The sequence below is a fragment of the Theobroma cacao genome, chromosome 1, assembly GCF_053813885.1.
Source record: "Theobroma cacao isolate CCN51 chromosome 1, ASM5381388v1, whole genome shotgun sequence".
NCBI lineage: Eukaryota > Viridiplantae > Streptophyta > Magnoliopsida > Malvales > Malvaceae > Theobroma > Theobroma cacao.
This window is the reverse complement of record NC_142639.1, coordinates 40,430,952-40,449,355: the sequence shown is the minus strand read 5'-3', so window position 1 is coordinate 40,449,355 and position 18,404 is coordinate 40,430,952. Positions and strand designations below refer to the sequence as shown.

At 38.7% G+C, this 18,404-nt stretch overlaps 2 protein-coding genes and 1 pseudogene across 2 annotated transcripts; 2 read left to right on the top strand and 1 right to left on the bottom strand.

The window, feature by feature from the left end:
* The first annotated feature begins 823 nt into the window (after nt 1-823).
* On the top strand, nt 824-3,139 carry LOC18614243 (subtilisin-like protease SBT1.1 pseudogene; annotated as a pseudogene).
* Nucleotides 3,140-3,681: 542 nt separating this feature from the next.
* Nucleotides 3,682-11,480, top strand: LOC18614242 (phospholipase D beta 2-like). Its single transcript, XM_007051903.3, has 10 exons — nt 3,682-6,014; nt 6,546-6,662; nt 7,614-7,808; nt 7,925-8,173; nt 8,357-8,425; nt 8,526-8,673; nt 9,253-9,401; nt 9,792-9,965; nt 10,561-10,758; nt 11,008-11,480. The coding sequence occupies exons 1-10, from the start codon at nt 4,251-4,253 to the stop codon at nt 11,299-11,301; spliced, it is 3,357 nt and encodes a 1,118-aa protein (XP_007051965.3). The 5' UTR covers nt 3,682-4,250; the 3' UTR covers nt 11,302-11,480.
* Nucleotides 11,481-13,188: 1,708 nt separating this feature from the next.
* Nucleotides 13,189-15,164, bottom strand: TCP9 (TCP family transcription factor). Its single transcript, XM_007051902.3, has one exon. The coding sequence runs from the start codon at nt 14,976-14,978 to the stop codon at nt 13,914-13,916; it is 1,065 nt and encodes a 354-aa protein (XP_007051964.3). The 5' UTR covers nt 14,979-15,164; the 3' UTR covers nt 13,189-13,913.
* Nucleotides 15,165-18,404: the final 3,240 nt, after the last annotated feature.

Below are 18,404 nucleotides of genomic sequence, written 5' to 3'. Positions count from 1 at the left end.
GCGTTAATCTGGCTTGGACTTAAGTGCACAGTTGTGGCCTAATCTTAATGAATAGCCGCCATTCATGTTCACATTAGCCATGGATTGGTCCCACTGTCCATCTCTTTCCCTTCCGATGCCAATGGAGGAGGATTTTACAGCTTTAAATTGCTCTCTCGCCCATCCATTTATCCACTTGAAGCCTGCACTTTTGTAATCAAACAAAGGGATAAAGTAAGGGATACACTTAATTTTTTAATCAAACAAAGGGATAAGTGTGCGGCTTATCTATTGATATTTGAACTAAACTTAACGTTTGAAACATTGTTCCAAATTTATGTGCAGATAATACTTATCAACTCACTGTGTAGTGTAACCTCTGTATAAATACATGTAAAATTTGTTCAAATGAACTTAAGGAAGTTATCTGAGTAGTTCATCACAATATTGTTAGCTTCAGTTATCGAGCATATATTTATATATTAAGCTCCTGTCCTGGTTGGTCATTCCTCGTCCTGTATGTGCTATGGAGACAGGTGAGTTTCATTTGTCCTTACTCTATCAATGAATGCACAGCTGATACAACAGCCCTTTGTACTTTATATTTCTTGACATTATTCAGTCAGTAGAATTGAATCCATAATCCTGTCTTATTCATTTCTTCGGCATCCATTGTATGAATACCCTGCTCACACTTTCCAAATCATATAGGCCATTTTCAACATCTTAAGATTTAAATTTAGTCTATTGTAGCTCTCTTCCGAATTAACATTTCATTTCTACTGGTAACATTTATCAATCAGATAACTATATGTTTGATTCGTTCTCTTTAATTACAGCAACCATGATATGTAAAACAGCCTTGCTGTTGTTAGTCTTTGCAGCGACAACTTCAATGGCTTCGATGAACAGGCAGACTTATATAGTTCACATGGACAAGACCAAGATAGCTGCCTCACATCATTCTCTAGGCAACTCCAAAGAATGGTACGAAGCAGTGATCGACTCTATCACTGATCTCTCAGCTGAAGAAGAAGAAAGTGATTCTGAGTCGACATCTCCCCAGCTAATTCATGTCTATGAATCTGCAATTTCTGGTTTTGCTGCAAAGCTCTCCTCTAAGGAACTAGAATCACTGAAAAAAATCGATGGTTTCCTCTCTGCAACTCCTGATGAAATGTTCACTCTACAAACTACACGTTCCCCTCAATTTCTTGGCCTAGAATATGGAAAAGGACTCTGGAATGCTTCGAATTTGAATTCTGATGTAATAATAGGCTTGGTGGATTCTGGAATCTGGCCAGAACATGTCAGTTTCCAGGATGAAAACATGCCACCAGTGCCATCAAGATGGAAAGGCGCTTGTGAAGAAGGCACAAACTTCACAAAATCAAATTGCAATAAAAAAATAATTGGTGCCAGATACTTCTTCAAAGGCTACGAGGCTACTATTGGCAAATTCAGTAAAATAACCGATTATAAATCTGCAAGAGATTCTGTAGGCCATGGGACACACACTGCATCAACTGCGGCTGGTAATCTCGTTGACAATGCAAGCATGTTTGGCTTGGCCAATGGCACGGCGGGTGGAATGGGATACACGTCTAGGCTTGCAATATATAAAGTGTGTTGGAATGATGGTGCTGCTGCTGGCTCTGATATAATAGCAGGCATAGACCAAGCCATCTCTGATGGTGTTGACGTGTTGTCACTTTCTTTAGGAAGTTTTATTTCAAAGCCTTATAATCTAGATGAAATTGCAATATCAACATTTCAAGCAGTCAAAAAAGGGATTTTTGTGTCGTGCGCTGGTGGCAATTCAGGCCCATCTAGCTCAAGTGTTACCAATACCGCGCCATGGATTATGACTGTGGCTGCAAGCTATCTTGATCGGAAATTTGCAACGACCGTCGAACTTGGAGATGGGCAAACTTTTCAGGGTTCATCTCTATATGTTGGCAATGAAACAAAGCAATTACCACTTGTATATGGAGAAACAGCCGGTGGTAATAAAAATACAATTTTTTGCGCTGAGGGCTCACTCAATCGTGAACGTGTGAAAGGAAAAATCGTTGTTTGTGACTCGGCCCTCATCTTTAGTCGATTTGAACAGGGGGAGCAAGTAAAATTGGCCGGAGGAGCTGGAATGCTACTGTTAAACGACGAAAAGCAAGGTGAGGAACGTGCGTTGGTTGCACAACCTTTACCAGACTCCTCATTAGGTTTTTCAGAAAGCAAAGCCATCAAAGAGTACCTGAAATCAACCACAAACCCAACTGCTTCAATTACTTTCAAAGGAACAGAGTATGGCAAGCCTGCACCAATGATGGCAGCATTTTCATCAAGAGGACCAAATGCGGTTGGACCAGACTTGATTAAACCTGATGTAACTGCGCCAGGGGTGAACATATTGGCAGCATGGCCAGGCTTGACTGGCCCGTCCTCGTTTAAGAGTGACGAAAGGAGAGTTCTGTTCAATATAGCTTCGGGCACTTCGATGTCTTGCCCTCACGTTAGTGGCATAGCAGCACTCCTCAAATCAGTGCACAATGACTGGTCCCCTGCTGCAATCAAATCAGCTCTTATGACAACGGCTTATGTTCACGACGACAAGTGCGGGGAAATCGCAGATGTTGCTTCTAGTAACTATACCGCGGCTACACCTTTTGCATTCGGCTCAGGTCATGTTGACCCTGAAAAGGCTTCTGATCCAGGATTAATCTATGACATCACCCCAGAAGATTACTTGAACTATTTGTGCAGCCTGAAGTATTCAGCTTCCGATATAGCAAAGTTTGCAGGGAAAGATTTCACTTGTCCCCAAAATCTAACTATGCAACCCGGAGACCTAAATTACCCTTCTTTTGCAGTGAATTTCAAACGTTCCATCGACAATAATACTGTTACCTTCACAAGGACTGTCACACATGTCGGGATCCCTAATGTTACTTATGAAGTACGTGGGACTGAACCGGATGGAGTATCAATAACGGTTGAGCCAGAGATTTTGAAGTTTGAAAATCCAGGCCAGAAGCTTAGCTACAAGATTACTTTCACACAAAGGAACGGAACAGTACCCCGAAAGACCTCCTTCGGCTACATAAAGTGGTCGTACCTTGATAAATACCATGTCAGGAGCCCCGTAGCAGTAACTTGGTAGCAGAGTTGGGATTGTTAGGTTTGCTTTCTAATAAGTCCCAGGAGTTTTTGTTGAAAAAATGCCCAAAAATAATTAAAATAAATTTAGTTTGATTAACATGTACCTTGATAAAATACAATATTTCCTTGTTTGACAGGGAAACGCTTTTAAGTTTCGTGGTGGCTTCCTTAATTATTTCAGTGCTGGGATGAAAAGTCAGTCCTGTCAAATACTCAAACCCGAAAGAAAAATACTACTTGTCCTGGTTTTCTTGGATTCCTCAACTCAAATCTTTGTCATTCGCTTGACTCCGTCAAAACAAATTGAAAGCAAAATCTGTAGATCAGCTACGTGTCCAATTCTATTCTAATTTTCAAAGATTAGAGATCTTTCTCTCGTGACATAATCTGCTTTGATTTTACACTTTAATACTATTGAATTATATCTACGCGTAGTGGTTAAACGTAAGAACTGTTCCCCACGTGGCTAGGGGTTAACAGGTAAACAAAACTGCCCTGTCTTTGGTTTTCCCACGGCAGATTGGTGAAACCCAATCCGAAAGACAGCCGAAACATGAAAACGCCGATGTGGCAACCTTTGGTTTCTTCCTTGACACAAGTTGTCAACGCGAAAGGGATTTTTACCTATAGAAGCTTCTTTTAATTGCATTTCTCTCCACAAATGCTTCTCTCTCTATCTTTGTTTCTTCCAATTTTTTTTCTATGAAGATTCTCAGAAGGAGAGATATCATCCACCTTATTAAATGATCCAAAAGTTCCCAATAGGTAACTGTTTCTCTGCCTCTTTCCCTGAGAACCCAAGTTGAATTATTTTCTGTTTTCTTTCATTTCTTTGTGTTCTTTCTTCTGTTCTTTTGTTTTAAGAAGAAAGGAAAAGAGATTGCTTGTCCTTTTCGGGTCTCTTTGTTTCATTTGGGCTTCTTGGGTTTTTGTTTTTTGGTTTTTTGATTCAAATCCTGTTATTAGAATTGAATTCTCCATTGCTACTGAGAACTATAACTCAATTTGATTTCTTCTGCATCTTTTTTGTTATATGTATGAAGGAAAAAGTTTCCTTTTCTGTACATGATTTGATTACCATCATAAAGAATCATAATTTGATATAGAGTTTGATGGATAATTACCCATACAATAATCCGTATTCATATCCGTATCACCATGGATATCCTCCTCCAAATCAAGATCCATATGCGCCTCCACCACCATATCAATACCCTTACAGTTCTCCCCATTACCCTTATCCACCAGCAGCATATCCGGCCCAAACCTCTCATTCAGCTCCCTTAGACTATTCGCATTCTCCTTCTGGACCGATTCCTTATCAATATCCGTACCCAGTTTCTCCAAATCCAATTCCTCAAACTTCTCCTCCACCTACTCTTCAACATCATGGTAGTTTTCAGTATGGTTCATCTCCGTACCCTTATCAGCAATCCTTACCAGGACATTACCCACCTCCTGAGAGTGATTCTCAAGTATCTTCGTCTTATCAACAATCTGCACAATACCCTCCTCCTGAAAGCAACTCACAAGTATCTTCCTCTTATCAACAACCTGCACGATACCCTCCTCCTGAAAGTAATTCTCAGCTACACTCCAGAGACAATAGCTTCTCTGGTCATAACAGGCAGGAAAGTACAAGTTCTTTAGGATCAAATACTGATAGTACTCAATCTCATGCCTCGGCTTATCCGCCTTTGGATGATCTTTTGAGTAACGTGCATTTGTCTGATAGTCGCCTGACAGTGCCTGCATCACCCCCAGCACCTTCAGGGCCTCCATTGCCCACGTCTGCTTCAACACCTGAGGTACAAAGTCCAGTTTATGGGCATGCTAGTCCAGGAAATTTTTATGGATATCCTAATAACTCTTTTTCTAGTAATTGGGAGGGGTCTTATTGGGGCCGGATGGATTCCTCCGATCACTCTGCTTTTTCCCATTCGGGTTCATTCAATGGATCACAACATAGCCAGGGTATGCAGATTGTGCCTTTCCAGAAAGGTTCACTGAGAGTTTTGCTCCTACATGGAAATTTAGATATTTTGGTTTATGATGCAAAGAATCTTCCCAACATGGATATGTTTCATAAAACTTTAGGTGATATGTTTGGGAAATTACCTGTGAATGTCACCAACAAGATTGAAGGACACATGAACCGGAAAATTACAAGTGATCCTTATGTCTCAATTGCAGTTGGAGGTGCTGTTTTGGGAAGGACATATGTGATTAGCAATAGTGAAAACCCTGTCTGGATGCAACATTTCTATGTTCCTGTTGCACATTATGCTGCCGAAGTGCATTTTGTTGTTAAAGACAGTGATGTTGTGGGGTCACAGTTGATAGGAATTGTACCGATTCCAGTGGAGCAGATATACTCAGGGGAAAAGATTGAGGGAATCTATCCAATTCTGAATAATAGTGGAAAACCCTGTAAGCCTGGAGCTGTCTTGAGAGTATCAATTCAGTACACGCCAATGGAGAAATTGAGCTTCTATCATGACGGAGTTGGGGCAGGTCCTGATTATTTGGGGGTTCCTGGTACATATTTTCCTCTTAGGAAGGGTGGAACAGTGACTCTTTATCAAGATGCCCATGTCCCTGATGGGTGCCTTCCAAACTTGAAACTTGACCAGGGGATGACCTATGTGCATGGAAAGTGTTGGCATGACATATTTGATGCAATTCGTCAGGCTAGGCGCTTGATTTACATTACAGGATGGTCAGTTTGGCACAATGTTAGGCTAGTGCGGGATGCTGGTCCTGCTTCAGATTGCACTTTGGGTGATATTCTCAGGTCAAAGTCCCAGGAAGGAGTGAGAGTGCTGCTTCTGATATGGGATGACCCTACTTCAAGAAGCATCTTGGGATACAAAACAGTGAGTAACTTATATCAGATTATGTTATTCTTTATATATTTTAGCATCAGGGTTAACTGTCAGCTTTATACACTTAGGACTTTATTTCTAATTATCTGAATGTTAAGTCCATTTACAATTAATTAGGTTCAATATAATGAAGTGTTTAAACCTAATGACAGTAAAAGTATATGGTTATCATTGTGCATGGCAGGTGCAAACTTGAATATAACAATGAGAAAATGCAAACTTAGTCCTCTTTGTGAGTTTGTGTATGTATGTGTGTGTTGCCATGCTTTGCACGGTCTCAGTGGTTCCTTGGTTGGTTTATGGTGGAGAGCATCTAACTGAAAGAAGTGAGAGAATAATTTATCAGTTGGTTTGACTATGTTGTTCTGCATGCACTCCAATCTATTATATAAACAGAAGTCAAGATCTTTAGTTTTTCTACTTATAGATGTTTATGAAGTTGGAAATTTATCACTTTTTTGTCTTCAATTTCAATAGCGTTGCTATGTTTTTACAGTAACCTCTCTAAATTGATCAATACAGGATGGAATAATGCAGACCCATGATGAGGAAACTCGTCGTTTTTTCAAGCACTCTTCAGTGCAAGTGCTACTTTGTCCTCGTATTGCTGGAAAACGACATAGCTGGATCAAGCAAAAGGTTAGGTGTATGATCATCTTAGCTTTTCCACCCCAAGCTATGCCCCCCTATCTGTTCAGATTTTTCCTGCATCAGTTTGGATTTTATTTGACATCAGGTGGTACTACTCGATTGTTGTATTTTTCGAAATCATTATCTGCCTTAATAAAAATTTTGAGTCACATTCTACATTGTTGTTGTTCTTGTGGTGGCTGGATTTGGTAGTACACCTACCACCACATGCTGGCAGGATGTTTTTGGCAATTGGAAAAGTTTATTTGGCTTAGATATTTTATATTTCTCAAATAAAGCTAGGTTCAGGAATGGCTAAAGCGGTATTTACTATTTTCCACCTATTCAAATCGATAAGTTGGCCTATCAAACTTTGACAGAGTGGTGCTGAATGAGGAAATATAATGGCTCTGTCTGATCCTCCTTTCTCAATATAATAAAAGAATAAAAATATTTTATTTTCATTGGTATTTGTTTGATGGGTTCAAATATTTTTTGTTTAATTTTGACGGTGATTGAACTTGAACCATATAGTTTGTGTCTTTTGTGAAGTGTGAATGTGTAAATATATACATAACATATTTAGATATGAGTTTGTAGTCATGCTGGTATTAATTTAATCATTTCCGAAGTTTGAAGTTTGTGAACAAGCTTGCTAGAACTTTTGAGAGTTTTTCCTTCTTTTTTTTTTTTTTTTTGAATGGATTCTCAATTTCTTTACAGATCATTGAAATATAAATCCTTTATCATTTTTGTGTCTGCTGAAACTCTTGTTATTGGATTTTTAGTACATATAAAGAAGTCCAAGGGGATTGAAACCTTGGCCCTTAACTCTCTTGAGGAGGGGCAACAACCACTAAGCCAAATCTAGTTTGTTGAGCTTTTCATTATGTGATCCTTGTCTTTATGTTTGGCATAAAAATTTTGCATTGCATTTCTTCTCACATATTCAATTATCAGGAAGTTGGAACAATTTATACACACCATCAGAAAACTGTAATTGTGGATGCCGATGCTGGGGAAAATAGAAGAAAAATTATTGCTTTCCTTGGTGGCCTTGACTTATGTGATGGGCGATATGATTCTCCACATCATCCTATATTTAGGACGCTACAAACAGTGCATAAGGATGACTATCATAATCCAACTTTTACGGTAACTACTTGCCTTTCTTTCCATTTGTTTTTTGCTATTGGGTAGCTGCAAGTTTAATAGTATGTCATCACAGCAAAGAAGTCCTGCTCATTATTAAACGCTAATTTCTTGAGCAGGGTAATGTTGCTGGTTGTCCAAGAGAACCATGGCATGACTTGCACTGTAGAATTGATGGCCCAGCTGCATATGATGTTCTGGTCAACTTTGAGGAGCGATGGTTCAAGGCTGCAAAGCCTCATGGAATTAAAAAATTAAAAATGTCATATGATGATGCTTTGCTGAGGTTAGAAAGAATTCCAGACATTATTGGAGTTTCTGATTTTCCTGGTGTTAATGAGAATGAGCCTGAAGCTTGGCATGTTCAGGTAATTTTGCTAGTTGAGATTGGCTTTAGTGATAATGAGTTGGGCGGGTTGGTGAGGTTCAAGTAAGTCGTAGGCTTATATCTTGCTTGCCCGATATAATTTTTAAAAACAATTTTCATATACTTTTTAATTTTTAGACAAATGGAATATTTTCATTTATTGTTTCTGGGTTCCAACACACAGATTTTTCGTTCAATTGATTCAAATTCTGTTAAAGACTTTCCAAAGGATCCAAAGGATGCCACAAGCAAGGTAAAAGAAAACATTGCAATAAATTTTCCTTTTTGTGCCTTAATTGGCTTGTTCTGATTTCCTGTGTATAGAAGCTGATGGATTCTCTTTTTTGTGACAGAATTTGGTGTGTGGTAAAAATGTACTTATTGATATGAGCATACATACAGCATATGTGAAGGCTATTCGTGCTGCCCAGCATTTCATTTATATAGAAAATCAGTATTTCATTGGATCCTCCTACAATTGGAACTCTAATAAAGACTTAGGTAAGAAAATTTTAGCATCCATTACATTTTGATGACCATGATCTTTGTGACTAACGTAAGAAACTTGGTAATGGTTAGTACATCTTTGCTTGGGGGGATGCAATTTTGGTCTACAACCCTGCATAAATGCATGAGTTCTGCAGTTCTATGGGGTTAATGAATGGAGTCAGATTGGGCTCATTATATGTAGGCTGAACGATTACCCCAATATAAATTTCTGTTTATATTAGAAAAGGATAAAGACCTGAGACTTGGATTTATGTAGAAGAGATAAAGTAAAAAGATCGAGAACCAATTTTTCAGTTTATATTTTATTATAATCAGATTATAAACCTTTTGTCTTGAGTTGATGTGCGAAGGCAGGTAGGTCATTGTAGGACAATTGGAAGCAGCAGAAAAGAACAGACAAAACAACTAAGTATTCCTTTCCAATAAAAAGGAAGAAGAGCTATGGCTGGACTTGCACTGTGATTTTATGTGATATTTCTTGTATCGGATGTTCTGTGGAAATTTTATGGGAATAATGATGCTTTTTTCCATACTTTGGATCAGAACCATAATCATGCACTCTTTCTGCAGGGGCTAACAACTTGATTCCAATGGAAATTGCTCTTAAGATTGCCAGCAAAATTAAAGCAAATGAGAGGTTTGCTGCATATATTGTTGTTCCAATGTGGCCAGAGGGTGTTCCAACCGGAGCTGCTACTCAAAGGATTTTATTTTGGCAGGTGGGTGTTTTCACTATAAACTTGGCATAAAATGATCAGAGCCTTGACTGTATTATAATAATTGAGAATTCAGCAAGATTTAGTGTGTGCTTTGAAGCAAGTTCAACACAAACTTTTAATGGCCACTGATGTTTAACTTGATCCAATTAAGACATGTTTATTTTCTCATAAAGATGATTAACTACTAAACCGACAATCTATTGCTTAGTCATGAATTTCGACATATACGGTATGAGGGTAACCACCCTTTTAAATGGGCTCTTTTGGTGTATGAGGCTATTTTAATGAAGAAATATGTTAAATTTAAAATGGTCGGTAATCAACTTGCTTAATTTCTTCTTTTGCTTATCGTAGGACCTTTTCTCTTTTTTTTTTTTGTAATTGTTGCAGCACAAAACTATGCAAATGATGTACGAGACTATTTATAGGGCTTTGGTGGAGGCAGGGCTTGAGGGTGCTTTCTCACCACAAGACTATTTGAACTTTTTCTGTCTTGGCAATCGTGAGGGAGATGGACATCAAAGTTCAGGCCTTGAAAGTCCTAGTACTGCAAATACACCTCAGGTAATCTATGCCATATCCCAAAGGCCATTTTTTAGGTAGTTCAATAACATGGTACTCTCTATTTTTAGCACAATATCATGGTACTCTAAGGCCCCCAAACCTTACCCAAAATCTTTTCCTAAAGTCGAAGGTGGATTAAAGCCATGGTTGGATAGACTGAAGGACAAGACAGTTCAAAATCCCATTTTACTTGAATATCTCAAGCCTAAATGACACAGAAGCTTAATTGGAGCCTTCCACTTGATAAGTCTAGCTTTTGAGCCCAGACTAGTTGCTCTATGAAGCAAAGTAAATTTCTTCGAACAGAAAAGAAAAAAGCAAAGCAAACCTTCTAATTTGATAAGAGATCCTTCTCTCTGTTCTTTAATGTCAACATTTTTGCATCCTATTACCCATATCTAAAAGATAGGTTTGTTTATCAAGTTTTCGAGTTCTCCAAAATTAACTAGTTTTTTTTTTTTCCTTTTCCTTGACAACTTTCGTTTTTGACATTTATAGTAAGACTTAGAAAATTTTTTAAATTCGGGTTCCTCCCCTTCTTTATAAGCCTAAGTTCCCTCACTCTTAATATGTGCTCCCTGTTTTTGCATTCCAGGCTCTTAGTCGGAAAAGTCGAAGATTTATGATCTATGTCCATTCAAAAGGTATGATTGTTGATGATGAGTATGTAATACTGGGATCTGCAAACATCAATCAACGCTCCATGGAGGGTACCAGAGATACTGAGATTGCAATGGGAGCTTACCAACCTCAACATGCCTGGGCAAGAAAACACTCTAATCCTCATGGACAGGTAACCCATCATTATATCATACTGATGATGAATTTCTTTATTTACTGAAGGAGACGATGTAAATACAAACATGATGTTTCCATTACCATTTACTGTGGATAGCGTATTCGCATAAAAGTTCTTTATCTTAACATCACATGGTAGACATGTGGTAGACTGTCTTTTTTCTTTTCTTAGTATATCAGTGAATGTACATTGTACTAAGGTACCTAACTTTCTGCATTTTTTGTGCAAATATGTGGTTCATAGATCTATGGATATAGGATGTCATTATGGGCAGAGCATCTTGGAGTTGTTGAGGACTGCTTCAGAGAACCAGAGAGTATCGAATGCGTCAGGCGAGTTAAGCAGATGGCTGAGATGAACTGGAAACAGTTCGCAGCGGATGAAGTGACAGAGATGAGAGGACACTTGCTAAATTACCCGGTTGAAGTCGACCGAAAGGGTAAGGTCAAGCCCCTTCCCGGGTGTGAAAGCTTCCCAGACGTGGGAGGAAACATAGTCGGCTCATTTCTTGGCATACAGGAGAATCTTACAATTTGAAAAGAAAATGGTATTTTCAAATAAAGTTGAAATTAGAAGAGGCATAAGTACAGTTCTTCCATTCCCATTATACTGTGTAGTTTTTCCCTGGGCAATGCTTTCTACTTGTACATACTCATATTTCCTCTGTACATCTTTTAAACAAAAATTATTCAGGTTTGTTCTTTTTTGTTGCCTTATCTATAAGCTCTCTCTATACGTACGTACGTACGTACATGCATATATAAATATATATTTATATGCATTGTTAAAATTTTTTATTGATGAAAATAGATTTATTTATTTATTATTATTTTAAATGTTTTTATTATAAATATTAGTAAAATTTATCTAATTTGTAAATAAAAATGTAATTACACTAAATGATTTCATTAAAAAATTATTTTAATAGTATTGAATACTTTAATAAATTAATATTTAAAAATTTCAAACATTATCTTTTACAGATATTTTTATTTATATATAATTATTTTTGTAAAAAAAAATATTCAAATGAAATGTAAAATAAATATTTAAATGCACATTAAATTTTTAACAGATTGGTATATACTATTTTGATGGTGTTGGGCCTTTTGACTGTGGCTCATAGGTTAGATTTTGGGAATAAATATGACGCGGCTAAAATTGGCAGAGGCAATAAGTAAAACATCCTATGGTTGGGACCGGATGGAAACTTAAATAAACTTCGATATCAACCGTACACGTGGACCATCCCTTGCCTGCATCCAGACTGTCTTTCTAGTGTGGACCCAGTGTTTGGTGGCTTGCAGCCCACAAAAGGCAAAACAGTGGCGACTCTCTACTCTAGGAGAGGGAAGGGGGTGCATTTTATCTTCTGTACCTGTCCCCACATCTTATCCCCCACTGGACCCACCTCCTTTTCTTCTTTTACACCGTTGATCATTTTGGTCAATATTAAATAAAAACGTACAATCTTCTTTCTCTTTTGTTTTTTTTTTTTTCACATAAATGGAATATTTTTTAGTTTTGATGCCTTGTACTTTTGATGACAGCTAACTTACTTCTTCGGTTAGAAAATCAAGTGACTTAATATGTAACTTTAGATTTTCAGGGCATATTAAAACTTTTAGGGAATTTTTCCTTTTTTTTTAAATATCTTTCAGTTCTAAGTAATGTACCAAAGATTTTAAAAATATCTCTTATAATTATTATATTATAATTAGTAGATTATAAGATTATAATAAAAATTTAATAATGCTAACAGATTTTGATAGCAATGGACAATATATTAAAAAGATTCGTTGGAAAGCCAACAAAAATGCAGTGAGCACATGTCATTTGCTATCCATAACTAGATACCCTTACCAATTCATTTACCTGTCATTTTCTAATTTTCTATATTTATACATTCAATTTATTTTTTCTTTTTTTTTTTGGATAATCAATTCAATATATTTTTTCTAGCTATGGCTGATAAAAACTTAGTCTTTTTGAATGACCTTTGTCCATTTTCATGATTTAGGGTATATATATATATTATTCTTTCTATCTTTTAATAATCAATTTACATCTCCCCAATCAACTTCCACGCAATATAAAATAAAACCATTAAAATTTCCCAAATGTATGATTATTCCAACTGAGTGCGCACTCACTTTCATGGTCAGGTGAGAGCAAAGCATGGGATTAGAGAGTTTCTAACATTGTTCAAGAACTAGAAGTGTTAGCAATTGTTACCATTAAACAAAAATATTTGAAGATTCAATTTTTCCAAACCAAAAATCAACATTCATGAATCAACTCCTCCCATTCATATGATCAGCTACAAGTCTATTAACATGGTTCATCGATTTACTTGCATTTTACAAATTCAATTCAAAGGGAAAACAAATTCTAATAATAAACATCGAGGAAGGGAAGAGCATCTGATGCCAGAATCATCTTCATTCATCATCATTTATTCATTTTTTTTTCATCGTGATCGCGTTATCTTGTAGACCCTACAAACCAAAGGGGCCCACGTGTCAAAGAAGGAAAATAAAAAAGGCTGTCCCTACAATCTACAGCTAAGTTCCAGACACGTGTCTTAAGTCCATACTGACTAAGCTTTTGGCCCACACGTCTCGATCGGACCACCGAACCAAACCCCCTCAACCCCCACCCCCGTAGGGACCACCACGCGGCGACCTTGGGAACATTGCAAAAACGGTCCCGTAGGGTCCACTTTTCCCCCCCATGGGGTCCCGAGCCACACATCACATGACAGCGGGATGAGGTGGCCCGGTGGCCCCATGGCCCCTCATTAGAAAAAGATTTAGTATTTAAGAGAAAAAACGAAAAGAAGGAAAAATCCTACTCTTTGCACGGTCCACGGAGTGCCCTCTCCTTCTGCTTTTTGGTTGAGTGTTGACCCACCACAGATGTGGACCCTACCTCCGCCTAATCCGACCCCACATTACACGTGCACACCTTTAAAACCCCGTCACGTGAGCACGTGCTCCTCCCTTTTACGCTTGGGAGAGACCTCGTTTAGCTTTGCTCGTTCATGGCGGATGCACCAACAACGAAGCCACCAATGAAAGTGCATGAACCAACCCCGAACAAAACATATTAACAAAAAGAACTCCTTCTTGTCTTCCTATGTTTTTCAATCAGTGCTTTGAAGGTCGAGTCATGAACTGAAGCTCTTGTTTATCGTAAATCTCCAACGAGAAGTCTCTCAGCATCTGAGTCGTCGTCGTCGTCGTAGTACTTGCACTGCTACTTGTAATAGTAGCAGCAGAACTCGAACTCGGTGCCATAACCGACGTCGTTTTGACCGTCTTTGACACTGGAAGTGTGGAACTCGTAACCGCTACGTTACTTTGAAGTTGACCTGGCGTTGCTGCTATACTTACACCATGTTGCATGGCGGATACAAACGACGATATGGGCCGAGCCGAAATGTTAATTAACGGTGTAGCGGTGGCTGGAAATGTGAATAAATGAGGCTCGGTGGAAGGCCCAGCCACGGATGTCATAGGTGGGACCATGAAAAAGGCCCCTGGAACGACGGCGTTTGATGGTATTGCCCAAACTGGAACCAACCCTTGCGGCAAAACAGGTGGTAGTTGTTGCTGCTGCTGTCGTCGTTGAGAAGTAATTACAGGGGCCAAACCAGATGAAACTGACACGGCATCGTTTATATCAACGTACTCGCTATTAGCGGGTCGTTTGCGCTTCTTTTTACTTTGGTCACCGGGTTCGGGGTTAGCGTTCGAGGTAGTTGGGATTTTAAGGGTCCCATTAACCGACATAGCGATGGCGGGAACGGTGCCGGTTCCGGTTGCCGCAATTATCGCTGGTTCCGCGTGCTCTAATAACCAGCGGATAGTTTCTCCATCCGACTTGTGGCCCAATTCTCGGGTCAGCTGAAAGATCCGAGCCGCACAGGTGGCAGGCATTCGGATCCTCCGACCACGTCCCTCGACTTTCGTGTGACGATCCTTGGTGGAAGCCCGTTTCGGAGCGGTGGGTGGCGCCGTCACTAACGGCATGGGAATAGCTGACGGCACGTGCACCGCCATGGGCATCACGCCTATAGCTGCCTCTGTGTCGGGCTCCTCTTTGGGATTCTTTGACGCTGCTGCAGCAGCGTCTCCACCGCCGTTGATGCTGAGATCAACCGCTCTTGTATCTTCATCTTCTTCAACTTCTTGTTTTTGAATTGCAGCCATGAGTTTTGTTGTAAGAAGCAGCAGAGACACCTTAGAGAAGAAAACAACACAGAAGAGCACACTGAAAATGCTTTGAATTTTATAAAAAGAAAGGAAAGGAAACACAAAACGGTGGGTTACATGAGGGAAGTCTTTTTGTACTGACTTAAACAAGTTCGAACAAATGATAAAACTCGTTTTATATTATACAAGGAGGAGCGTTAATGTGCTGGTGCTGTTAATCCACTTAAATTGAAGACCTTTTGAGGCTTTTTCTAATTTCTGATATCTTGATGAGAAAAAAATCTACGGTTATCTACCGATCATGGATTAAGGTTTGGACGCACCAGATGATGACACGTGGTGGGCCCCATTCCCACTGGATTTATGGGATTATCTGATCGGTAGGGTCAAAGTTGGTGATGCCTCCAAGGATCCAAATTACAAGGAAAATTCTTTGGGTTTTATATCTTCCGTTTTAAGCCTTTCCAAGTTGCATGGACGACTATGCAAAGCAAACTAAAAACGTCTCTCATCTAATTCTCAGGGCCGGAAATGAACCTGATTAGTTCTTGAAAAATCCCTAGTTCTTGTTGCCCCAAACCATAATTATCATTGAATTAACTAAAGGGAATGAAAAGAAAAACGTGGCTTTTTTAAGTTAGAGATTCATAAATATACAAAGCGGATAAAATGACACATGCATATAGTTTTCAAAATATGATGTAGCTTTCAATGAATTTTATCATCATAGGTTATAATTATAATGCTATACTCTTTTAGGTGAATTGCTTTGAACAGATATTTCTACTACAACAATGGAAATTAACCATTTTTTATGAAAATATATTTTGTCAATTAAATTTTTGACAAAAACACTATACAGACAGATTTTTAAATATTTTCCAATAATAAAACCCTTTTCTTTTTAGTGAAAAATAACCACGAGCATGTGTGTACTTGTATACCTTGAGTGAAATTAAAGAGTAGTAACCCATAAATAATTTCCTTTACCCTTAACATTAACTCATTAGACATTATAATAACTTTGTTTCGTACCGTTTTTGATTAAAAGATGATATATGTAATAGACCTCACGTGTGATTGGCAGTATCTTTACTATATTTTATCAACAGAAAAGCAACAAAAAATGAGATAAAAATCTTACACATCATTGTTTAAATAAAAAAGTTTAATAACCTTAAAAAGCCTAGTAACATTGATCTCATAAAATTAATAGAGTATGATATTCATCAAGTTCATCCAAAAGTATGAAGTTTGAGTTTATGTACTGTCTTATTCATGAAAGCCAAGAAATTAAAAACAATATTCAAATCCAACGGTCTCTAAATTGAAGAATTAGAATAATTAAATAAGACAATCATGTTAATATCATCCAATGCATATGAATGTAATCTGAAAAACCAAAAGTCAAGTGTATGAAATGGAAAAACAAAAACAAAAAAAAAAAAACGAAAGACTTAGTAAGAAGAAGAACCATTTGGTTTGTGGGGGCCAAAACCAGGAATTTCTAGCAAGCATACGAGGGAGTGTTGAGCCTTTACCCCACCACACCATCAATCCATCATGCATTCCGGAGCTGCCCTTGGTGGTTGAACTTTAACAGTGAAGTCCATGACTCCTGAAAATGCACCCCTTTAACACATGATCGATTTCATCACAGCCACAGGTTTACACCGAAGAAGAGAGAATTAATGTAGCAGTGAGATCGACTTTAGTTTAATAGGTTGGCAATATAAATGTGTTTAACGAGTAAAATGGCCCACGGCATAAGCTAATGGGTCATGCAATGGCAATTGGCACACTGCCTTAGCTGGTTGTGGTGGCCCCCAATTTACAACACATGCCGCTGCAGAGACGGATATACATAAAAGTAAACGGCGGCCCAAGCTGCGGCTGATACATCACTGCCATGCCCGGCTCTCTCTCTCTCTCGACATACCTTAGGTTTCAGAGCCCTTGATTGGGATTTGAAACTTGGAAAGATTGAAGTAAAAGAAAATACAAAGGAACTTTTCAATCCAAAATAATAGAATGCAGTTGTGCGTAAGTTAGCAAGTAAAGCTATGAAATTGACAGCCTTAAAGGAGAAATTAATAGCATAAAATTCCACTACGTACCCACCAATTGCATGCTGAAAGAAGTAAGGATATATCCATTGAGATTAAGATGAGAAGGTTTTTAGCTGTTCACAACTTTTAAGCTTTAACCTAACAAATTAATACATTCTATTCGAAGAAGGACAAGGCCAGGCCTTTTTTCAGGGTGACTAGCTGAGGTGGGATCGCATATGCTTGAGTTCTCTACATAGACTTGTACGAGTTTTAGGGTAATTTTTTCATATAAGATTTTCAGCCTCTTAATGCCTTCTGTATTATGAAATGGAAAGAGGGAAATGATTACCATCCACGCATAAATGGTAAGAAACACTGTGCCTGGTAACAGACCAAGATTTACCCTGGAGAGACTCTGTCGTAAGTAAAGTTGTCGCCTGTAAAGCTGCCCACCCAAGCTGTGGTGTACGGCAACATAACCAAGGGGTGGGGCCAAGACCCAATCTGTAAATCTGACGGCTCCACCAGGCCTTATAATGGACCCTACCACATAGTCCTCTTCCGTCTAAACCATGGGGGAGGGTGGGGGGGGGGGGGGGGGGGGGACGGGTGTTAGATTCTTCCAAAATGTGGGACCTATTAAAAGCATTTACATGGTGGACCAAGTAAAGATGGTGGGATCCCACCATTTTCACCGGTCTCGTGAAGGAGCAAGCACCATGAACCATTGGGGGGGCCATAACCAGGGGGCACAACCCGCACCAGGCTCATCTCACAATTCTCTCATCCTTTGGGGGGCACTGGTGGTGGTGGTGGTGGGGTAGGGGTAAGGTAGGCCACAATGGGTTATAGGTTATGGCCACAGTCCCACTTGCCCCTTTCTAAAAGTGGTCCCCTTTTCAGTTTTTTCTTGGATGGGGACCCCATCCCCCATATGTTTCCTTTTTTTTAAAATTTTTTAATCGAAGTACTTAACCTTCTATGTGGACTGAATGCGTGTACATGTACCCCACCACTCCACCACATGTCTTTTTGCAGGTGCACGAGATAGAGGAGAGGGCTTTGCCAACCACAACCCACTAATGACATTGTGCCACGCCATTTTAATGTCTTTAACATCATGGTTCACCTTACTGGTGGGCCAATGGGACCTCCATCCCCTCAAGCTCTTAATAGGTTGGTGGACCATTTCTCTCTTTTTGGACTAAGATAAAATGCTTCCATTTAATCGTTATAGGTGGAAATTGCACTCTTTGAGACTCATTTTAAGTTGAAGAAAATTTGGTTTTTTTCTTTAAATCTATTTATGTCGTTTTTATTCAGATCGATTTGAATTTGACTTTAAGTTATCAATTTTTTAAAATTAAATCTA

Coding starts and splice junctions, on each gene's coding strand:
- LOC18614242 (XM_007051903.3), top strand. CDS start 4,251: ATGGATAATTACCCATACAATAATCCGTATTCATATCCGTATCACCAT. Junction 6,015..6,545: donor GCATCTTGGGATACAAAACA/GTGAGTAACTTA, acceptor TGATCAATACAG/GATGGAATAATGCAGACCCA. Junction 8,426..8,525: donor CAAAGGATGCCACAAGCAAG/GTAAAAGAAAAC, acceptor TTTTTGTGACAG/AATTTGGTGTGTGGTAAAAA.
- TCP9 (XM_007051902.3), bottom strand. CDS start 14,978: ATGGCTGCAATTCAAAAACAAGAAGTTGAAGAAGATGAAGATACAAGA.